The sequence below is a fragment of the Hyperolius riggenbachi genome, chromosome 11 (assembly GCF_040937935.1).
Source record: "Hyperolius riggenbachi isolate aHypRig1 chromosome 11, aHypRig1.pri, whole genome shotgun sequence".
NCBI lineage: Eukaryota > Metazoa > Chordata > Amphibia > Anura > Hyperoliidae > Hyperolius > Hyperolius riggenbachi.
Window position 1 is genome coordinate 183,840,641 of NC_090656.1, and position 25,062 is coordinate 183,865,702.

The 25,062-nt window shown below is 43.0% G+C and overlaps 1 protein-coding gene across 1 annotated transcript in view; it reads left to right on the plus strand.

Moving 5' to 3' along the window:
• The window catches only part of SLC12A4 (solute carrier family 12 member 4), a 135,468-nt gene that overhangs the window by 86,745 nt on the left and 23,661 nt on the right, over window positions 1–25,062 (plus strand). Inside the window, exons 13-18 of the mRNA XM_068261427.1 lie at window positions 2,519–2,637; window positions 3,422–3,520; window positions 6,502–6,621; window positions 7,546–7,650; window positions 9,277–9,445; window positions 12,708–12,903. Coding sequence (XP_068117528.1) covers window positions 2,519–2,637; window positions 3,422–3,520; window positions 6,502–6,621; window positions 7,546–7,650; window positions 9,277–9,445; window positions 12,708–12,903 — 808 coding nt within the window. The remainder of the gene's footprint in view (window positions 1–2,518; window positions 2,638–3,421; window positions 3,521–6,501; window positions 6,622–7,545; window positions 7,651–9,276; window positions 9,446–12,707; window positions 12,904–25,062) is intronic.

Below are 25,062 nucleotides of genomic sequence, written 5' to 3' on the forward strand. Positions count from 1 at the left end.
CCCCCATTCTGTTTTTACATTAAAGGGAATCTGAGCAGTGAGACCTATGGAAGCTGCCATATTTATTTGCTTTTAAACAATACCAGTTGCCTGACAGTCCTGCTGATCTTTCTGGTTAGTAGGGTGTAAATCGCACACGTGAAACAAGCATGTAGCTAATCTTGTCTGATTTGTCATAGACCTCTGATCTGCATGCTTGTTTAGGGTCTATGGCATGAGCATTAGAGGCAGAGCATCAACAGGACAGCCAGGCAATCTACATTTTTGAAAAGAAAAATGCTGGCCTCCATATCCCTCTCACCTCGGGCTATCTTTTGAGCCTATGGCTATCATTCATAAAGCATTCCCGCATGCGGAAATGCTGAAAACCGCTAACTTTACCGATCACTTAGCAAAATTCTTAGCTATTAATAAAAGCTGTTTCCGAATGAAAAGCTACAATTCCTGAGCAGTGCGGAAAATTACCGCCTTGTGCAGTGATTATCTCAACACATGTCACCATATGTCAATTCATAAAGATTAGAGCAAGCTGAAACAGCACTGAGAATACCGCTCCCTTGGCAGAGCCGATAAGCATGCGGATAACAGACACAGACCTCCCAAGCAGCAGCAGTGAGAGCAGAACAAAAAACGGCATCCCAGAATACCAAGGCTGTGTTTTTTAACCCCTTGGGTACCTGTTTTCAGATAGATTTCACATTAGAAAGCCTGCATTTGTAACATGTTTTTGAAGTTCCTCTAAGTTGTGGTAATTAAATATATTGTGCTGAATCTGTCTATTAGTCTTTCTAAACAGATTCAGGGCAAGAAGAGGCAGTTTAAAAAAATGCACATGTAAAGGGATGCTGGGGCTGCCCCTTCTATAGTAACGCTGTCTCTGGAGGAGAAAATGTATCAACTCAGGCAGCTTCTCGTGTTTCCACAAGCCTACCGCCTGCCTAGAGCCAGCCTTGTTCGGGAAAATACCGCAGTGCTATTGCAACTGTAAACATTTTAATGAATTGGCACACAGAAGTCTAAAATACCGAATGCGGTATTTTCCCGCATGGATTTCTTTTACCGAACACACTTTTATGAATGATAGCCTTTGTGTTTGCCGCTGAAGTCGTTTATCCACTTCATGCCTACATACCACATTTTGCTCAGAGTAAAATGAGATACAAATTCTTATTTATTTTTTTCCCCCACTATGTCGCTGTCTCTTAGAGTAGGCAGTAAAAATAAATTTTTGTTTTTTATTAGTCTATCATGGGGGATTTTTAATATTTTCTTTGTCTACTAAAAGCACTACCTAAAAAGGTTCTATAGAAAGATAATAGAAAAGCAACAACAACAAAAAAAAAAATATATCTATATCTATATATCTATATCTACACCTTACAGGTGCCGGCACTGGTAATAAAGAACCACTAAAAAAAACAGAAAATGGCACACACACCGGTATATGTATTATAAAGGACCATTATTAAAGGCTGTAAAGACTATTATCTTTACTTTCAAAAATCTTTCTTATATCAAAAATACTACAGTGTATTGTAAATATATAGCGAATGCAATGATGCAATTGCTGACATCAATCAAAAACCCATTTGACCCACCCTATTAAAAACAGCCATCAAATGATCGTAATTTTACAATTTTTGCAAGTGTGGTCCTTGAACACTGCTTCTAGCAACAATTGTTCAGGGCTAGTTGTCCTGATTGGATGTATACAGCAGTACCATTTGGACTGATCATTTGAAGAGTTTAATTATGTGTAGAAATGGTGAAGCACTCCTCATGTATTTCCTTTGATGTGCCACGGTAGAGCCAGCCACACTCTGGTTCTTCATACGTATTGGAAAGAACGTACCGGCACCATCAGATAAGTAAATATATGCTCTTTATTGTAGATGGACAGCGATACGTCGCCGCTTCTGCTTGCTGTTGTCCTGGCAACGCGCATAGCGGAGCTAAGCTCCGCCCAGTGCGCGTTACGTCGGCATGTTCCCCATCAGGTCCGCCGGAGCGGCGGCCTGCTGGGAGGTACAGCATGACGTGCCAGGACCAAGGGGCGTCCCTCCGCACTGCTGGCATTGGTGAGTGGGGGGATTGGGAGTAGACACATTTAAATGGACCTATTACAAACAACCATGATAGTTTCCCATCAGGTCCACTCAGAGGATGGACCATATGATTGGTGGTAATGGAGATATGTAGTGATTGGTTGTTTTTGACACATGTTGTGTATATAAACCTGCTGTATACTAGTTTTCATTGACAACAGACAGCTAAGCTTGATAAAGGGGTGGTTACCCTGAAACGTCGCATTATGACAGCTGTCCATCTACAATAAAGAGCATATATTTACTTATCTGATGGTGCCGGTACGTTCTTTCCAAGAGTTTAATTATGGTAATACTGGCCCACTAACCTCAATACCTTTCTGATGACCTTAATTATCATCATTTACTACAGTTCAGTTTTCACATCTCTGATCCTAAAAGAAAATAATGCTATTGCATTCTTATTGGTACAGGTATTTGGAAACGGCAAGGCAAACGGTGAACCAACATGGGCACTTCTGCTGACAGCCTTCATTGCAGAGCTGGGTATTCTCATTGCATCACTGGACATGGTGGCACCTATTTTATCAATGTAAGACTATATATATTGTATGGTTGTAATAAAACAGGGGCTAGCTCCAGGTACACACAAGACAATTTTGTTTATGTATATATAGTTTTGTAAAATAGATCAGTACAAGACGACTACAGTAAATGTTAGATTGTTTGCATTTCAAGGTACAGAGGAGTATTGTATAGTTTTGCACTGTTAAGACAGAAAGTCTTTTAATATTATCACTTTCATGGATCTAAAAAGCAACACCAATCATGCATCAGGACCTGTTCACACTAAAGTAAAAAACACTGCATTTACCATCTGTTTTTGAAATTAACTTCTTAAGGTAAATGCATCCTATGTTATCAATAGAAAATGTTTATGCTGTCAAACAGAATGCAAATCTATTGCCAGACCACAAATTTAATGTCCTGACCTGCTGCATTTTTCCACAGCCGCACTGCAAATGCCAGACCGCAAATACAAATTGGAAACGATGGAAGCATATGGGTATGGGCAGTGTCCAATCCCATTAGGCTTCCCACCACATGAAAATCACATACGTGGAAGTTTGGTGCTACTATCGCTGCTCAGCCCAGAGACCAGGAAGCATAGGGCTTCTCATTGGTTTTCTAAAAAAAATGTCTCATTGGTTAATATGGACCAATGAGAATCCTCCCTGTTGCTTGGGCTTCCTGGTAGTTTTGTAAATGGCAGCTGCTCATTTTTATAAGAGGCTTCTTTGTGTAATTACTAAAGTGTAAATGTTTGCATTCAATCATTATTATATTTATCAGATTAGTATTTTTCTTTTTGGCAGGTTCTTCTTAATGTGCTACCTGTTTGTCAACTTGGCATGTGCCGTGCAGACTCTTCTGAGGACGCCAAATTGGAGGCCGAGATTTAAATATTACCACTGGTAAGAGGAAAATGCGTCAAAACTTAACCACTTCAAGTGGATCCGAGATGAACTTTTATACATTGCATAATTGTGTTCCTTACATATAGGTTATAGGGCATTCCTCAAACTATACATATATTTTTTTTAATACTCTAATTCCCTATAAACTAAACAAGCCTCGCCCACAGCTTCTCCTAAACGCCAAGGCACTCAGACCCATGTAGCAAGGGCTTATGGGAGCTCAGTCTGGGCAGGAGGAGGAGGAGGTTACTTGCCAGAGATTGCAGAGGGGAGGGGGCAGTGAATTATTCACAGGCTGAGGGGTGGAGATGCAGTTGCAGATTACCTGTGTAATGATGACAAACAGAACATGGCCGCTCTCATTGTATCACAGGAATAAATTATGTTTATCTGTTGAAGCTGTTTGCAGCCAGATTTGCTGTGTAAACATTAGATAAGATATATAGACAAGTTATTTGTTATAGTTAGTTTTTAATCTCTGATCTGCTTTAAGCCTAACTGGACGGATGTATTTGTCCAGTGTATTACTGGAGAGTGCACCACCAGTTTGTTACTAAATTATGCATATGTGGTATCCTTTTAACTGTGAAGAGTTGTAGAATACATTTTAGTGTGTCTTAAAGAGAACCCGAGGTGGGTTTGAAGAATATTATCTGCATACAGAGGCTGGATCTGCCTATACAGCCCAGCCCTGCAATCCCTAATAAATCACAGCCGTGCTGCTGACAAACAGCTTGTCAGAGCTGGCTGTGTTTATCTCTATAGTGTCAGTCTGCTGCTCTCCCCGCCTCCTGCAGAACTCCAGTCCCCGCCTGCATCCCTTCCCTCCCTGCTGATTGGAGGGAAGGGACGGGGCAGGGACCAGAGCTATGCAGGGGGCGGGGGAGCAGCTGAGACTGACACTACAGATGTAAACACAGCATGGCTGTGATTTATGAGGGATTGCAGAGTGCAGGGGGACCTTAGTGGGGTTTGGGATAGCAACAGAAGCTGGGCTGTATAGGTAGATCCAGCCTCTGTATGCAGATAATATTCTTTAAACACACCTCGGGTTCTCTTTAAAGCTTGGGCGCACTTCACATAAAAATGGGTAGGGACAAACTCAATCCAACATAAAAAAAGTAATTTTTGACAATATGATCAAACTACAAGAGACATATGTGGTAACATTTTAACCCTGATATGTTGTAGAATGGAGTTTAGAGCGTTTTAGGGTTGAGGTCCATGTCTTGTGTATTTTTTTTTGTCACAAACTGAATCAAAACCAATAAAATTTTCGCATAATCTGTACCAAAGTAAAAGACTTGTAAAATGAAAACAAAGTGACAGAATATAAGAGAAAGTACATGTATTGTTACCTTAGGAACTTTTTAAATATGTATGCCACGAGGGTATATTACTATTATTTTTGCAAATAAGCTCTCATAATCATAGAGAGTGTACAATGAGAAAGCAAAAAACACGAAACAGAAAAATAACACCTTTATTTCCAAATACAATAATGTCACCAGACATTGAGCTAGGGACATAAGCTACATGTTGTAATAACCAGGATGGATTAGCAAATACAATTTGTGGGTTTAACTTGTACTTAGTTTATTGTAAAGCTATATTTGATGTAAATGGAGAAATAGTGTTTTTTTTTCTATTTTTTACCTTAATTTCCCTTTAAAATGCATAGAAAATAAGGTAATTACTAAACAAAGATATCACTCACTAAAGGCCTAATTTGTCCTGAAAAAACTATATAGATAATTTAGGTGTGATTAGTAGTAATAAAGTTATTGATGAATGAATGGGAGCAGTGCTGATAAGTGAAAATTGCTCTCATCCTTTAGTGGTTAATTACAAACCTGTTCTTTATCAGTCTATCCAGTCATTAACATTTAGGAAATCATGACATGGCAGATTAAAAGTAAACTGATATTTATTGTAAACTATACATTCTTGGGAAAATTTTCTAGTCACACATATTTACTTCTGTTTTGGAAGCCACCATGAAATGCATCATTTTTTTATTTTTTTTTTTCATTTGTACCTTTTTCCTTTTCTTTGATACCCATCCTATTTTTGGAGGGTGCCCAGGAATCAGTCCTGCTGACCCTGTGTGATACCAAATGTAATTCCTGATTCATTGTACGTGTGTACCCTGTTATTACAATGACAAATGTAACATGATGAATAAAATGTGATGGCCATACAATATTCATATGCAATTGTATGCAGAAAACGCCTACTAAACAGTGGTAGATTGCAGTTGGAGGACCGGCTTGCACCTAGAGTAGTTGGGTAGGCCAAATATGAAAATATTGATTATGTGAGTCACTATTTGGCACTTGGCTCCCACATGACCGTGCTTCAAATGACTGCAGTGTTGTGTGGCATGAGAGCTGTAGGTGTGCTGGTCTGTTACAAACGGGAAGCTCTTCTCTCTGTAGTAAATGCTGCCTAAAGAAGTATAACTGGCTACAGATATGCTTTAAAGTAATCCTGCGACTGGTAAAAAGTTATATATACCTGGGGCTTCCCCCAGCACCCTTCAGGCTAATCAGTCCCTCGCCATCCTTCCCGGCCACCTGGATCTGCTGCTAAATGCCCCATTAACTCTGCAAATCGGGACGTACTGCGCATGTGTGGCCCAGCCACGTGCGCACCATTGCGCTTCCGTTGTCGGGAGTGTTATGTGCAGTACTACTGTACAAGGCAGAACGGAACGGTCCTGGCTGGAGGAACGCGCGCGGTCGGACTGCGCCTGTACCGACTCACCCTGACTGGCGAAATTACGGGGCCTCCTAGTGAAAGATCCAGATGGCCTGGGAAGACAGTGAGGGACTGATTAGCCTGAAGGGGGCTGGAGGTCGCCCCAGGTATGTATCATTTTTATCGTCTCGGGTACACTTCAAGATTATTAATTTATCAAGAATTGATGTATTTAATTGACTTAAACTTTTTTCCCCCAATTATTTCCATGCTTCCAGGGCGCTTTCCTTTCTGGGTATGAGCATCTGTTTGGCTCTGATGTTTATCTCCTCGTGGTATTATGCTCTTGCAGCTATGCTGATTGCTGGAATGATTTATAAATACATAGAATACCAAGGGTAAGTGTTTGGGTAAAAACAAAATAGATTCTGCTGCCTTGTGTATGGCTACGTTTCCACTAGACGCATGTGTATCCCGTGTGACTTCTTGGATGCAAAATTGGTAAGCAAAACCGCATACGCATATATGCAATTATTACATGCGAATTTGCATGCACATTCGAAAAAAATTTCGGGTTTCATTGATACAAAGAAGGAAGTCCTATTGTTGTTGTTCGTGTATGCAAAACACGTGAAAATGAGGAAATTGCATGCGATTTTTCCTTCATGCAACGTCTGATAAATGGCAACATGGTTGTCAGTTTTGTTTTGTGTGTGCTTTTTTTTCTGGATGGGATTTTATCTAATTGAAACAGCTCTATAGCAATTCATTGCTGTGTGAATTTGTGTGCTGAACCCCCCTCCCCCCCCCCCACAAATTTGCACCTAGTGGAAACCGGCACTAAGGAAAATGCTAAGCCATAACAATAAATGTTGTTTAGGTCATACCTTTAATGATTAAATGTACAAGATTTCTTTGCAAGCTTTCGGAAAAAAATTATCCGCTACAAAAGTGTTATAATAATCCATCAAAACATCTGTCTAGATATCTGTACAATGGATTATATGATTACTACCTCAGGGTCCAGGCCAGATTCTGGGTTTTTACCATCTATGACAGAGAACCTCGTGGGATGAATGCTCCTCTTTCCTATGTAGCAGCTCCTCTTTAATGTTCAGGTGCCCCCTCGGGCTGCTGATGCCCAAGGCGGGGCATTTGTGGCCTTTCCAAAGTCCAGCCCTGACTGCATCTGTTTTTTCAGACACTTATTTGTTTAATGGGGTTCACCTGTAGTTTGCTATGTTTATATTTTATTGTCTAATAAACGTAAGAGATTACTTTATTATACATATGAGGTGTGTTTTTTGTGTACCTTTTCACAGAGCGGAGAAGGAATGGGGAGATGGAATCCGAGGGCTTTCCCTCAGTGCAGCAAGATATGCCTTGTTAAGATTGGAAGAGGGACCGCCTCACACAAAAAACTGGAGGTTGGCATTTTGTTTTACTTGAAATTGAGAAAAATCTGAGACATATTAAAGTAAAAAATGTAGATCTTACCTCAGGAGAGGGAAGTCTCTGGATACTACAAATGTTTTCCCCATCCTCCTTTGTGCTTGTTTTAGGTGTTTGATTCAGACATTACGGATGCCAAAAAGATCTGCAACTCGTATTGTTTAAAAGGAAATAAAATATGGTAGCCTTCATATCCCTCTCACTTTAGGTATTCTTTAAGCCTGGAAAACGGTGATACTACAGGGTTCTCAACAGACATTGTGATGTACTATATTGCCAGAATAATGGAGACCACCCTCTAAATCATTGAATTGTTGTGTTCCAGTCACTTGCATGACCACAGGCTCATAAAATAAAACACCTGGACATGCAGACTAATGCAAACATTAGTGTGGGAATGAGTCACTCTCCAGAGCTCACTAAATTCCAGCATTGTACTGTGATAAGATGCCACCTGTGCAATAACACCCACAAGTCAACAACTCCCTGCAGAGTCAATAGCTACAGACCTTCAGACTTTGTATGGTCTTTATATTAGCTCAAGAACTGTGCATAAATAGCATCAAGGATTGTGTTTCCATGGCCAAGCGGCTGCATTCAAGCCTTACTTCACCGAATGCAATGTAAAGCATTGGATGCAGTAGTGCAAAGCACACCCCCCACTGTACCTATGGAGCAGTGGAGATCCCTTTTTGGGAGTGACAAATCACCCTTCTAACAATCCAATAGATGGGTCAGGGTTGGTGGATGATAGAAGAACCACCTTGCCTGATTGCATTTTGGAGGGTAAATTATGGTGTGAGGTTTTTTTTGTCAGGTCCTAAGGTTGGGCCTGTAGCTCCAGTGACAGGAACTCTGAATTCTTCAAGTAGAAAAGAGATTTTGGACAAATTCATGCTTTCAACTTTGTGGGAGCAGTTTGGGGATGGCCTAATCTTGTTCCAACATGAGTACCAGTGAACAAAGCAAGGTAAATAAAGACATGGATGAGGGCGTTTGGTGTGAAGGAACATGACTGGCCTGCACAGAACTTTGATTTCAACCTGATAGAACACCTTTGAGATGAAAAGCCCAGGCTATGAGAAGGCTTTCTCAACCAACATTCGTTCCTAACCTCACAAATGCTCTTCTGGAACAGTGGTCAAGAATTCTCATTAACTCTCCTAACCTTGTGGAAAACCTTCCCAGAAGAGTAGAAGCTTTCATAGTTACAAATGGCAGACAAACTATGCTAAAGAACACCTGTGAGGGGGAAAAAGTGCCCTTGGGGAGTACTTGCCTCTGGAGTCTAATGAGGCTTCCCCTGTCCTCGGCCAGCCCGATCCTGTGCTCAGACCCCACTGACCACCAGCCCATATGACTTGGGCTCTGGTTGGTCAATAAAACATCTCAAATTATTTTTCAAAGTTTAGTGCTGTTTCACACGGAAATCGTGTTTTGAAAAACAATTTTGCCTTGATATTTCGGGAATGGACCGCTGGCACTAGTGATTTGCTGATTGCCAGCAAACGCCATGGAATCACCCGTAGTATGAAACCGTCCTTACTAGGACTCAAATATATGTTGCTAAACTTGTATTTTTTTTTATTTTGCACTTTTAGGCCACAGCTACTTGTTCTTTTGAAACTGGATGAAGATTTACATGTCAAATACCCACGTCTGCTTACTTTTGCCTCACAGCTGAAAGCTGGGAAGGGGTTAACAATTATCGGTACAGCCATAAAGGGAAACTTTCTGGAAAGCTACGGGGAGGTTCAGGCTGCTGAACAGGTAAATACAATTTGGCTTTGAACACATACTGTATGTACAGATTTAGAAACTTCACAGCCTTTTCCTCTGAAGAACTCGCTTATTGCAGGTTTTGCCACTGCAGTACTCATTATGAATGTTGCACTTTTTTGTTTTTGTAGCAATCTACTGACCTGCATGTTCTACATACTGCATTCTGCAATCTACATACCTTCATTTAATCTCCCTAGCTGTATTGACTATTATACACGTCACAGGGGCAAACGCAGGATTTTTAAGGGGGGGATTCCTGAAAGGTCCGGAAGCACTTATGTCCTCGAGTGCTTCTGAAGACAGGTGGCTCCATACTGCCCATGCACAAAAGTGCGCTGGCGTATTACGGAGCTGCCTATCTTTGGAAGTACTCAAGGACACGAGTGTTTCTGAGGGCTTCTGTTAGCAGCAAATTTGAACGGGGGACAGCGCTGGAACAACTCCCCGAGAGAGGAACGGCAGATAGACTTAGTTTGGACAATTCAGTGGAATATGCCACATAGTGTCACATAGCGCAAGCGATACCCATATGATGCAGGGTTATATGCATCTGCGGAAGATGGCGGCGCTATATAAATACTAAATAATAATAATTTGCCTCACCAGGATTGCACTTTTATTTAGCTTTCCTGTATGACAAGAAGACACAAACACCCAGCACTAGGGAAAGAGGGAAACAAAGGTGAATGAGGGAGGGCTGGTGCACACCAAGAGGGCTTCTGAGCGTTTTTCAAATCGACAGTGATTTGAAAAGCGCTTGGCCAATGTTACCCTATGAGGGTGTTCTTACAGCAGCATTGTGATTTTTTTTCAAAATCGCAAGTATACTGCATGTGGCATTTTTTGAGCAATTCATTCAGAAATCGCTATGAAAATCGCTTCACAAAATTGCACTCACTAATTGCTAGCAATTGCTGTTGTGATTTTGGCGTGCATTAGCCCAGTAAGAGGAGGAGTGGAGAGAGACTGAGAATAGCCTGAGATGGAGCAGAGAGCTTATCTGTATTGCAGAAAGCAGCCCTCCTGGAGTCTCAGGACTGTCAAAAACTTTTCACCTTGTTTAAAGAGACTCCGTAACAAAAATTGCATCCTGTTTTTTATCATCCTACATGTTCCAAAAGCTATTCTAATGTGTTCTGGCTAACTGCAGCACTTTCTACTATGACAGTCTCTGTAATAAATCAATGTATCTTTCCCCTGTCAGACTTGTGGGCCTGTGTCTGGAAGGCTGCCAAGTTCTTCAGTGTTGTGGTTCTGCTATGAAATCACCCTTTCTGGCCCCTCTATGCACACTGCCTGTGTGTTATTTAGATAAGAGAGAAGAGAGAAGCTGCTCTAATCAGCTGGATAAATCGTCCTCTGAGCTGGCTGGGCTTTCACATACTGAGGAATTACAAACAAGGGCAAAGCTGTTTGCAAGAAGAAAAGAGCAGCCTGAAACTTCAGTGCATAGGGGAAAGAAACACACAAATGATCTCTTGAGATTCAAAAGGAATGCTGTATACAGCCTGCTTATGTATAGATGTATTTTCTATGTGTGGACATACTGTACATCTACTTCCTGTTTTGGTGGCCATTTTGTTTGTTTACAAACAAACTTTTTAAAACTGTTTTAAACCACTTTTAATGCGGCGAGGAGCGGCGAAATTGTGACAGAGGGTAATAGGAGATGTCCCCTAACACACTGGTATGTTTACTTTTGAGCGATTTTAACAATACAGATTCTCTTTAACACCTTATCCACACATGCAGTCATTATAACAATGAGGAGAGACCAGACAGATGTTTGCCAACAGACCCTCCAGGCAAGCTCTGCATCATGCTGTGTATATTTACCAGCTTGCCTGCCCTCTAATTGCACTTTTATCAGCTAGCCTAGTGTTTCACCTGAATACACCAGACACAAATCTCTGAATGAAAGGCTGCCTGGGGGGAGTTGCCCCCCCCTTCCAGCCAGCACTAGGGGAAGGAGGAAAACAATAGTGAATGCAGAGAGAGTATCTGTATTGCAGTCCCACATCACACAGGCTACTTGCATGTAATGTGTCTCCTGTCCCTGCCAGCCAAATCCAAAAAAGCTTTATTGGCAGGACCAAATACATTTAGCATTGCCAAAGTAAAAACAAAACATTAACAACATGGTGGGGGGTTGTGGGAATAGTGGAAGGATATAGGTATACTGTCCATAGGGGTGTGGAGAATGTAAGGGATGGTCAGCCTCTCACACAAGCTGCAGGCAGCCCTCCTGGAGTTTAGGGACTGTCAAAACTTTTCAACCTGTGAAATACCTTTTGTAGCTGTCTACATGCAGTCTTTACAATAGTGAAAGAGCTGAGTTTTTCCCACAGTCCCTGCAGGAGGCAAGCCTTTACCAGCTCGCCCGCTTCAGCGATTTCAGGGAATTTTTTTTAAAGGTACAGGAGTCTCAGGTGAGTGTTCCATACATCCGGAACCCCTGTCTGGATACGCCAGTGCGTCAATACAAAACATGCTGTGAACAGTATTGACCTGCATATACGTCAATACTCTCCCGCACTGTATACTAGACCCTTGCTTGATACATTTTGGCAAGTTACAGGGAAAAAAAAGTTATGAAAATTAATTGGATCACTTTTTGCACAGAAATCCTGGGGAAATTGAATGCCATGGAGGTTAAAAGTAGCTTAGTAGGCAAGATTCTTTTAGAACAAGTTACAAAATTCTGCATTCAAACCTTGAAAAAAGTTTTACCGTAGTGAAACTAAATTGAACTTGTTTGAACAAATTAACAACATATAATGCCATCCCCGCATATATCTAGGATGTTTTCCTTTTCTTGTCTTTTTTTTTCACTGAAAGGGTTAAGAATTCAGGGGTGCAAATGACCTTAACTCAGTCCAATTTCAACTGTAGTTTAACTTTCGCTAATTACAAGCCATAAAACTCTTGATGGGCAGAGAACAACTTCTGAGTGCAGGAAATAGATAAAAAAAGGTTGAGTTTTCATGATGGTGGCTCTGGAATACTAAAGGTGTGTTCGTGCCTACAATTTTTGTTTCCCGCCAACAGGGCGATCAACGCCCTAGGCCAGCGATCAGTTAAGTCAATGTAGGAGTGGGAGAATGGATTCAATTGTTTCTCCCCAGTTTATTTTTTAGTTCGGGTTTGCATAAATCTAATGTCCTTTTCTGTAGAGGTATTTATAGTCAATGTGTGACATAATATATATTTATTACATATTACAACGCAGAATAACTTATGATCTTTGCAGACTATAAAAAATATGATGGATATTGAGAGAGTAAAAGGCTTCTGTCAGGTTGTGGTTTCCAATAAAGTCGGAGATGGAATCTCGCATCTTATTCAATCTTGTGGACTTGGAGGGATGAAACATAACACTGTTATGCTTGGATGGCCATATGGCTGGAGGCAAAGTGAAGATCCCCGATCATGGAAGACGTTCATTGGTAAGTGTTACTTTAATTATCCACTTAAACATTGCATGATTTGCTTTATTCTACAGCCACATTAACCGGCTTGGTATGGCCGATAGTTAAAACTACGCTGCACTTGGGGTTGCCTAAGCCTGATGCAGAGTGTCTCTTGCGCATGGGACTCTACCAACACAAATCTCCGCTCTCTAAAGAGCAGAAGCCTTTTCATTCGCTCCTGACTGCATGATCTGTGTGACCAGTGACAAGGTTAATAGAACCCTGTCAGCCGCTTGTGGGTGAGCGGCTTCCTCTTACTGCAAAGACGTAAACATACTCTCGCAGGTGCAGTATGGCTGTGCTAATACATGGTGAAGGACGCGCCCACAAGAAGACATCAGTCTCTTGTCTGATATGTTTAGAGTTCCCGTTTACCAATTTGGTGGGGGTGAGGATGACACAGAAAGCCTCTGGACTATCCAGAAGCTTTCCTCTACCTAAGTATCTAACTTTTGTTAGAAACTTTTTTGACTTTCTAGCTTGTAAAACACCACTTCTTAGCTAGAGATAAGTAAGATACTGATAATTCTAGCTTGTATGCAGATCTAAAGCAAACTTGCAATGTCCCAATAAAAAGTTATTTATCCGAGGGTGTGCTCCAGAGGCTTTCCACGTTCTTGACACCTCCGCTTCTGGACATTTCCCTTTTGCAGCCACCCTCCCCTCCGTGGAGGAGCATGGCTCTGCTGCGCATGCACGAATATGGCCACCTGTAGCACAAAGGCGGCCACGGGAACATCTCCAACAAGCTCTTGTCGGATAGGTTTAAAGAGACTCTGTTCAGGAACGGTGGGCTCCTGGACCACCACCTGCATAAAGCAAATCTGCTGGGATTGCTGCAGTTGGTCACGTCTAGGTCCAGTAATGTTATGTGCCCAAAGAATGAGGCCAGCTGATTACGGAGCCTCTTGACAATTACTTCCCGCCACCGAGGTGTCAACCTTTTTTTTTTTTTTTTTCTTGTGGGAGGTTACAGGTTCACATTGTAAATTTGTAAGTAGCTTGAAAATGAACTAGTCAAAATTGGCAGGAGCTACAGGGTCTCTGAGCAGTGAAAGGGCTTGGAGCTCTGTTTATGTGGCTCCCCGTTTCATGGGGGCCTACCCACGGTGCCCCTGTTAAAGGACTTACGAGGCCAAGAATATAAAAAAAAAAGTTAGCTACCTGCATCAGCTTGTAAGGTACGGAGGACGCCCTCCGTGCCATTCCGCCGGGTCCCCGCCGCTCAATAGCCCCCCGAACGGTCCCCGACCGCGCGTCCCGGGTCGGGCTCCCCAGCCTCTACAAAGATGGCCGGCGGAGCTGGCTACGGCTGCGCAGTCCGCATAGCCGTGAGTGCGGCTGCGCAGCTCTAAGGCCAACCCCCCGATCCACGTAACAGTAGCGTGGATCGGGGGGTTGGCATTAGAGCTTTGCAGCCGCACTCGCGGCTATGCGGACTGCGCAGCCGTGGCCAGCTCCGGCGGCCATCTTTGTACAGGCTGGGGAGCCCGGGCTGCGCGGTCGGGGACCGTTCGGGGGCTATTGAGCGGCGGGGACCCGGCGGAACGGCACGGAGGGCGCGGACGGCGTCCTCTGTTCCTTACAAGCTGATGCAGGTAGCTAACTTTTTTTATTTTTTTTTCTATACTTGGCCTCGTAAGTCCTTTAAAGTGCTAAGTGTTGCGCGAACTAATAGTCCCCACAGGGCAAAATTTTGCGGTGTAATTTAGTTGTAAGACCTTGCATATTCTGGAAAGTGAAAACAAATGCAAATTTGCATGAGCAATGCCTTGGTTGAGCCATTTAGGCCACGCTTGCAAAGCCAGATATATCAGGTTTCACTTGGTGTTTGATGCACACAATCTTTTGTTGTGAAGAGCATTTGATCATTTTCAAGTTCCATGCAATCAGGATTCAATCTGCATGCAAGAATTAAAATTATCTACTAGACTATCTCAAAATGTTGCCTTCATTTTTCTTGAATGTTGCGGTTAACCACTCAATACCCTATATAAACTTAACAACCTTGAAAGCTAATAGCTTGTTTTTAACCTATAAGTGACAGGTACATTTGGATACAGGTACATGAACAGAATTAGCTTAGGCAATTGATAAAATCTTTCATTACTTTCCACTCCCAGGAGAGCATTAAAGCAAGCTGTCAATTCAAGTACAGTTCTTATCTATTTTTATCCAATCTCTTATAGCTCATAGGAGTGTCCACATCCTCACTGTCAGCCAGAAACCAACTGCTTTCTGACTGCACAACTTACACCAAACACAATCACAGGATTGCTGAGCAGTAACTCTTCTGGCAGGTGAAACTTTTCAAGCTAATGTGAACCTACCTAAAAAACAAAACAAAAATCAACCAAATATTTACCTAAGGAGAGGGCAGGAGTTCAGCTAAGGTTTTTGTGGCCCCAAGCGGACTGCAGGAAGTGACCCGCGAAAAATGGGTGTGGCTATTCCGCAGAAAGTGGGCGTGGCCATGGCATGTGCCGCAACGAAAATGGGCGTGGGGGTGTTTGCGCGCCGCGACAAAAAATGGGCAAGGCCATGACATTGTAAAGCAGCAAATAAAGCCAACTATGACCATTAAATAATAAATGCAGCAACAGATACCCCAGACACCAGAAAATAAACGCAATGTGGGCAACATTTCACAAGAAAAAAAACGCAATGTGGGCAACATTTCAGCAGAAAATAAATGCAATGTGGGCAACATTTCAGCAGAAAATAAATGCAATTTGGGCAACATATCAGCAGAAAATAAATGCAATTTGGGCAACATTTCAGCAGAAAATAAACGCAATGGGCTGTATTCATAAAAAAGTTGTGGCGAAAAAACTCCTGGAGGGAAAATACCGCAGCGGTATTTTACACTTCTGGGTGGTCATTCAAAAAAATCTTGCCAGCTGCAATGCAAGTGCGGAGATCTCCCGCTGAAGGCTGGCGGTAAGCTGTCGGAAGGCATGCGGAAACACTTCAGCCGGCAGAGTCCCTCCGTGCACTGCTCTCTCTGGGAGGTCTGTCCCATTCACTTGTATGTAATCCGCAAAATCAGAGGAAGCGGTATTTCCCGTCCACATACCGCTTCCTCTAAACTTCATGAATGGCCATTTTGTTACTTTTTTCTAGATAAATCTAGAAAAACACTGGAGAGGGCGGAAATTTCTCGCTCTGCTGGGGGATTGTAGATTTTCATGCGGGAACAGCTTTTATGAATGCCCACTTTGCTAAATGGACGGGAAAATCCGCTGTTTTGAGCGGAAAACTTGCGGTAACCTTTTATGAATAGAGCCCAATGTGGGCAACATTTCACCTGCAAAAAAAAACATTTACTCACCTGACAGAAGTCTCCTCTCCTGGCCGGTTGGAGCACCAGGCTCTGGCGAGCAGCTCCCCCGGACGATCTTGCTCCTGCAATCTCCCACGCTGAATGGAATAGCAGGGCTACGGGAAGATGGCGCCTGAAGCCCTGTACTGGAGACATAGCCTCCAGTACAGGGCTTTGGATGCCATCTTCCCGTAGCCCTGCTCTGCCTGCCGGAAGACTATGCAGGCTGGAGCGGGGCTGCGGGCTATGAACTGGCACGGCGTCTATTAGACGCCGCGGCCAGCCCAGTGCGGACAACAATGTGACATTACGACGATGTCACGGAGCCTCCGAAGCCCCTACAATCATGAGGCCCCAAGTGACTGCTTGGCCTGCTTAGTGGGAATGCACTGGGTCCTATAGAGTCTTCCCGCTCCTCAGTGTTCCAGCGCTGGCTCCCCCGGTAGCAGTATTCACCAATTGGTCAAATACTGTTCTCTGCTGCCGAAGGAGGCTTCATAAATCTTCGGGAGCCAGAGTGCTCACAAAGACGGGCAGCCCTTTACTGCGCCTGCGCTAGCGAGCTCTCTCTTGCGCTATCACGTGTGCGCAGTACAGAGCCGCCCATCTTCAGGAACACTTGGGCTTCCGAAGCCTCCTGCATCGGGATTCAAATTGGGGATCCAGCACTGGAACGATCGGACCATGAGAGGAGCAGAAAGGCTCAATAGGACCCAGAGCCTTCTCTCTCCTTAGGTAAGTATCTGGTTGATTATTTTATTTTTTATTTTTTTTATGTAGGTTCACATTAGCTTGAAAGAGATTTTAATAAAAATAGATAAGAACTGTACTTGCTTGCTTTAATGCCTCTCCTGGGCGTGGAAAGTAATGGAAGATTTTATCAATTGCCTAAGCTAATTCTGTTCATGTACCTGTATCCAAATGTACCTGTCACTTATAGGTTAAAAACAAGCTAATGCTGGCTATACAATGTACAGTGTAATATAATAGCACCCCCATGCTGGTGTTGTGTGTGCTGCCCTTAGAATAATGCTGCCACACATGCGTAGTACAATCCAGCAGTTTATACTGTGGAGTTATGGACATGAGATGCACCCCAATCCATTACATTTGAGATCTCTGTAGCCATGGCTCCCACGCACACCAAATTCAGAGGGTAGGGAGCACCCATCAAGCCACATTCATGCATGTCAAATCACAGAACTCCAGTCCTGCTGATTCCTGAGATATGGTATTCTAACCTATCTAGTGAACGAGCAGGCCTGGGGGACTGCAGTTTGACAAGGATTTGGCTTGGGTGTCCATGGGCATGTGCATTGAAGGAACTAAGAGCAGCAGAGTCCATGAGCACATGCATGTGATGTGTAGCTCAGTGAATAAGGGCAGCTTAATCCGACATTGCAACGCCCCAAATCCACTTTTGTAGGTGATGTGTGCCTCAGGCATGCACATGGGTGTGGTGGCTCGGCTACGGCATGCCTCCCCTTCGAGATTAGATACCGGGAGGCAAGGGCATGTTGTTGTCCAGCAGAAAAGGGAGTTTTAAGCCCAATCTACACGATACGATTCTATATACGATTAGATCACGATTCTATTTACGATCCGATTAAATCCGACATGTCCGATCAGGATTCGATTCGATTCAATTCGATTTGCCGATGCAAAACAATGGCAAATCGAATTGAATCTAATCAAATCCTGATCGGACATGTCTGATTTAATCGGATCGTAAATAGAATCGTAATTGAATCGTATAAAGAATCTTATCATGTAGATTGGGCTTTAGGTCACTTTCACAGTGCAACGTTAAAGTCGCACGTTAGAAAATGTTTTAACGTAAACTAACGCACAGCAATACAAAGTCTGTGCGACATTCACAGTGCACACGCTGCGTTCTGTGTAACGTGTAGCAATATTTAGAAAGTGCTGCATGCTGTGCGTTTAGCAATAAATCTGTTGCACTTATTCACTGGTGTGTTGCACATGCTCAGTAATGTTTAAAAAAAAAAAAATTTAACGCAAAAATTTAACGCATGCGCCGTTTTCGTTCCATCAGTATGCGACAAACTGAGCACCAAGAGACACATAACGCAGTGCAAAATAACGTCCAATTTCATAACCTACATGCGCTGCGTTAGGGGCACGTTGTGCGACTTTAACGTTGCATCAAACGCAACGTCTCACCGTGAAAGAGGCCTTATATCTCTGGCTTCTTGTACGCAGTTTTCTTGAACTGTTTTCTGCTTGCACTATGTGCTCTGGAGGATTTACCTAAGTGTGCTACTTACTTCCCACGGCTGTCTGTAATGGAAGTCTTTTGGATGATGCGGAGGGATGTATGTTGTGACCGCATCGCCTGAGACTGCATTATAGGGCAGACTGATGGCTGGCGCAGGAAATTTGCTGGCTGTGCTGCTGAAGACTGCATGCTGAAGTAGAAGCAATGATGGCCCTATGGCTCGCGATGCAGTGCGATATGACCACTTCCGCTAGGGCAACACAAGAGATGCTTTTTTTCAATATAGCATAACGCACTGGCAGTAAGGCTTACTTTACATGGTAATGTAAGCCTCACTGTGTGTTTGTGCCGCACCATTAAGCTATGATGCCACTTTTTGTTTATCTGTTGCAATTTAAAGAGAATTCACATTGCAGAAATTGTGAAAGGACCCTTAGACCCCGTTTACACTTAATCAGTTGCTCTCAGTTATAACTGAAAGATAACTGATTTTCAAAGTAATGCCCATGTTTCCCTATGGCACAGTTCACACTTAACGCGTTTTAACTTAAAGAGACACTGAAGCGAAAAAAAAATGATGATATTATGATTTGTATGTGTAGTACAGCTAAGAAAAAAAACATTAAGATCAGATACATCAGTCTAATTGTTTCCAGTACAGGAAGAGTTGAGAAACTCCAGTTGTTATCTCTATGCAAAAAAGCTATTAAGCTCTCCGACTAACTTAGTCGTGAAGAGGGCTGTTATCTGACTTTTATTATCTCAACTGTAATTGAACTGTTTACTTTTTCTCTGCTAGAGGAGAGGTCATTACTTCACAGTCTGCTCTGAAAGACTCGTTTTGAATGCTGAGTGTTGTGTAATCTGCACATATTATAGAATAATGCAATGTTAGAAAAAACACTATATACCTGAAAATAAAAATATGAGAATATTTTCTTTGCTGTTAATCTTCTAGTAATTATTCATAGTACACAACCAATTCATTATATCATATATTTTTTTTCGCTTCAGTGTCTCTTTAAATCTTTTTCATAATGCACTGCTATGAAGAAGAAAAAAAAACGCGTACCAACTGATTAAGTGTAAACGGGGCTGTCACGGCCCTGAACGGAGAAACAGGGTTTGACCACAGTTTGCAGTATACAGACACTGGAACCAGGAATTAAGGTGCAAAATAATGTTTTATTGCAAATGCAATAATGCAAGCATACATACAAGCGTGAATGCAAATATCATACCACATATGCACAGCACACAATATATACACAAATAACCCGGGAAGCAGTGACAAAATATATATAACACCTAACTATCTATTTACAAACGGTGTGCACGAGATATATATGTACAAGCAATTATATACAATAACGCGGTATCAAAAGGAGCAGGCAAAGACAGGTCAAAACACATATCAGGGTCAGCAGCGGTAATTCAGATATATCGAGGTACAAAGGAATGAGCAGAGGCAAAGTCAGGACTAGCAAGGTTCAGCAACAGGAAATCAGATCAAGGAACAGGTTACAAGGAATAGGTTACAGGACTCAGATACAGGAGTGACCAGGAACTCAGACCTACAGACATAGACGTTCTGGCAATCGCTTGGAGGAAGAGGCAGTCTTAAATAGAAGCAGGATGCAGCTGGTGGTAATTAACCAAAGTCCCATAGAGGCCTCTGCAGGGCAGACACAGAACTGCAGTTCCTTAGTACAGACAGCACACAGCCACCTGCTGGTGGAAGGTGGAACTTCAAGGCTGCTAAATGTCCACAAAGCCCTCTGCTGGTGGCACAGTGAAAGTCCAAAGTTCTCCAAGTAAAAGCTGCCACCAGCAGGCAGGAGAAGGCAATGCATTATTCCTAACAGGGGCCTTAGGGTACACTCTGCCTTATGCATGGGGATTTAAGAGTGACTACTTTCTGCTTAGGAATTTAACCACTTGAGGACCTAGGGCTTTCTACCGGCCACTTTTTTTCCATTCAGACCACTGCAGCTTTCACGGTTTATTGCTCGCTCATACAACCTACCACCTAAATGAATTTTACCTCCTTTTCTTGTCACTAATAAAGCTTTCTTTTGGTGCTATTTGATTGCTCCTGCGATTTTTACTTTTTATTATATTCATCAAAAAAGACATGAATTTTGGCAAAAAAATGATTTTTTTTTAACTTTCTGTGCTGACATTTTTCAAATAAAGTAAAATTTCTCTATACATGCAGCGCGAAAAATGTGGACAAACATGTTTTGGATAAAAAAAAACCCATTCAGTGTATATTTATTGGTTTGGGTAAAAGTTATAGCGTTTACAAACTGTGGTGCAAAAAGTGAATTTTCCCATTTTCAAGCATCTATGACTTTTCTGACCCCCTGTCATGTTTCATGATAGGCTAGAATTCCAGGATAGTATAAATACCCCCCAAATGACCCCATTTTGGAAAGAAGACATCCCAAAGTATTCACTGAGAGGCATAGTGAGTTCATAGAAGATATTATTTTTTGTCACAAGTAAGCGGAAAATGACACTTTGTGACAAAAAAAAAAAAAATAAAGTTTCCATTTCTTCTAACTTGCGACAAAAAAAAAAAATGAAATCTGCCACGGACTCACCATGCCCCTCTCTGAATACCTTGAAGGGTCTACTTTCCAAAATGGGGTCATTTGTGGGGTGTGTTTACTGTCCTGACATTTTGGGGGGTGCTAAATTGTAAGCACCCCTGTAAAGCCTAAAGGTGCTCATTGGACTTTGGCAGTTAGGCTGCAAAAAAGTGCCACACATGTGGTATTGCCGTACTCAGGAGAAGTAGTATAATGTGTTTTGGGGTGTATTTTTACACATACCCATGCTGGGTGGGAGAAATATCTCTGTAAATGACAATTTGTTAATTTTTTTTACACACAATTGTCCATTTACAGAGATCTTTCTCCCACTCAGCATGGGCATGTGGCACTTTTTTGCACCCTAACTGCGCTAAAGGGCCCAAAGTCCAATGAGTACCTTTAGGATTTCACAGGTCATTTTGAGAAATTTCGTTTCAAGACTACTCCTCACGGTTTAGGGCCCCTAAAATGCCAGGGTAGTATAGGAACCCCACAAATGACCCCATTTTAGAAAGAAGACACCCCAAGGTATTCTGTTAGGAGTATGGTGAGTTCATAGAAGATTTTATTTTTTGTCACAAGTTAGCGGAAAATGACACTTTGTGAAAAAACACAATTAAAATCAATTTCCGCTAACTTGTGACAAAAAATTAAATCTTCTATGAACTCGCTATACTACTAACGGAATACCTTGGGGTGTCTTCTTTCTAAAATGGGGTCATTTGTGGTGTTCCTATACTGCCCTGGCATTTTAGGGGCCCTAAACCGCGAGGAGTAGTCTTGAAACAAAATTTCTCAAAATGACCTGTGAAATCCTAAAGGTACTCATTAGACTTTGGGCCCTTTAGCGCAGTTAGGGTGCAAAAAAGTGCCACACATGTGGTATCGACGTACTCGGGAGAAGTAGTACAATGTGTTTTGCGGTGTATTTTTACACATACCCATGCTGGGTGGGAGAAATACCTCTGTAAATGGGCAATTGTGTGTAAAAAAAATCAAAAGATTGTCATTTACAGAGGTATTTCTCCCACCCAGCATGGGTAGGTTTAAAAATACACCCCAAAACACATTGTACTACTTCTCCCAAGTACGGCGATACCACATGTGTGGCACTTTTTTGCACCCTAACTGCGCTAAGGGGCCCAAAGTCCAATGAGTACCTTTAGGATTTCACAGGTCATTTTTGTTTCAAGACTACTCCTCACGGTTTAGGGCCCCTAAAATGCCAGGGCAGTGTAGGAACCCCACTAATGACCCCATTTTAGAAAGAAGACACCCCAAGGTATTCCGTTAGGAGTATGGTGAGTTCATAGAAGTTTTTATTTTTTTGTCACAAGTTAGCGGAAATTGATTTTAATTGTTTTTTTTCACAAAGTGTCATTTTCCGCTAACTTGTGACAAAAAATAAAATCTTCTATGAACTCACCATACTCCTAACAGAATACCTTGGGGTGTCTTCTTTCTAGAATGGGGTCATTTGTGGGGTTCCTATACTGCCCTGGCATTTTAGGGGCCCTAAGCCGCGAGGAGTAGTCTTGAAACCAAATGTCGCAAAATGGCCTGTGAAATCCTAAAGGTACTCATTGGACTTTGGGCCCCTTAGCGTACTTAGGGTGTAAAAAAGTGCCACACATGTGGTACCGCCGTACTCAGGAGAAGTAGTATAATGTGTTTTGGGGTGTATTTTTACACATACCCATGCTAAGTGGGAGAAATATCTCTGTAAATGACAATTGTTTGATTTTTTTTTTACACACAATTGTCCATTTACATAGAAATTTCTCCCACCCAGCATGGGTATGTGTAAAAATACACCCCAAAACACATTATACTACTTTTCCTGAGTACGGCGGTACCACATGTGTGACACTTTTTTTGCAGCCTAGGTGCGCTAAGGGGCCCAACGTCCTATTCACAGGTAATTTTGAGGCATTTGTTTTCTAGACTACTCCTCGCGGTTTAGAGCCCCTAAAATGCCAGGGCAGTATAGGAACCCCACAAGTGACCCCATTTTAGAAAGAAGACACCCCAAGGTATTCCGTTAGGTGTATGGCGAGTTCATAGAAGATTTTATTTTTTGTCACAAGTTAGTGGAAAATGACACTTTGTGAAAAAAACCCAATAAAAATCAATTTCCGCTAAAATTGACAAAAAATAAAATCTTCTATGAACTCGTCATACACCTAACAGAATACCTTGGGGTGTCTTTTTTTCTAAAATGGGGTCACTTGTGGGGTTCCTATACCGCCCTGGCATTTTACGGGCCCAAAACCGTGAGTAGTCTGGAAACCAAATGTCTCAAAATGACTGTTCAGGGGTATAAGCATCTGCAAATTTTGATGACAGTTGGTCTATGAGGGGGCGAATTTTGTGGAACCGGTCATAAGCAGGGTGGCCTTTTAGATGACAGGTTGTATTGGGCCTGATCTGATGGATAGGAGTGCTTGGGGGGTGACAGGAGGTGATTGATGGGTGTCTCAGGGGGTGGTTAGAGGGAAAAATAGATGCAATCAATGCACTGGGGAGGTGTTCGGAAAGGGGTCTGAGGGGGATCTGAGGGTTTGGCCGAGTGATCAGGAGCCCACACGGGGCAAATTAGGGCCTGATCTGATGGGTAGGTGTGCTAGGGGGTGACAGGAGGAGATTGATGGGTGTCTCAAGGTGTGATTAGAGGGGGGAATAGATGTAAGCAATGCACTGGCAAGGTGATCAGGGCTGGGGTCTGAGGGCATTCTGAGGGTGTGGGCGGGTGATTGAGTGCCCTAGGGGCAGATAGGGGTCTAATCTGATAGGTAGCAGTGACAGGGGGTGATTGATGGGTAATTAGTGGGTGTTTAGGGTAGAGAACAGATGTAAACACTGCACTTGGGAGGTGATCGGACGTCGGATCTGCGGGCGATCTATTGGTGTGGGTGATCAGATTGCCCGCAAGGGGCAGGTTAGGGGCTGATTGATGGGTGGCAGTGACAGCGGGTGATTGATGGGTGGCAGTGACAGGGGGTGATTGATGGGTGGCAGTGACAGGGGGTGATTGATGGGTGATTGATAGGTGATTGACAGGTAATCAGTGGGTTATTACAGGGGCGAACAGATGTAAATATTGCCCTGGCGAATTGATAAGGGGGGATCTGAGGGCAATCTGAGCGTGTAGGCGGGTGATTGGGTGCCCGCAAGGGGCAGATTAGGGTCTGATCTGATGGGTAACAGTGACAGGTGGTGATAGGGGGTGATTGATGGGTAATTAGTGGGTGTTTAGAGGAGAGAATAGATGGAAACAATGGATTTGGGAGGCGATCTGATGTCGGATCTGCGGGCGATCTATTGGTGTGGGTGGGTGATCAGATTGCCCGCAAGGGGCAGGTTAGGGGCTGATTGTTGGGTGGCAGTGACAGGGGGTGATTAATGGGTGATAGGTGATTGGCAGGTGATTGACAGGTGATCAGTGGGTTATTACAGGGAAGGACAGATGTAATTAATGCACTGGCGAATTGATAAGGGGGGGGGGGGTCTGAGGGCAATCTGAGCGTGTGGGCGGGTGATTGGGTGCCCGCAAGGGGCAGATTAGGGTCTGATCTGATAGGTAACAGTGACAGGTGGTGATAGGGGGTGATTGATGGGTAATTAATGGGTGTTTAGAGAAGATAACCGATGTAAACAATACATTTGGGAGGTAATCTGACGGCGGGTTTGCGGGCAATCTAATGGTGTGGGTGGGTGATCAGATTGCCCGCAAGGGGCAGGTTAGGGGCTGATTGATGGGTGGCAGTGACAGGGGGTGATTGATGGGTGATAGGTGATTGGCAGGTGATTGACAGGTGATCAGTGGGTTATTACAGGGAAGAACAGATGTAATTAATGCACTGGTGAATTGATAAGGGGGGGGGGGGGTCAGAGGGCAATCTGAGCGTCTGGGCGGGTGATTGGGTGCCCGCAAGGGGCAGATTAGGATCTGATCTGATAGGTAAAAGTGACAGGTG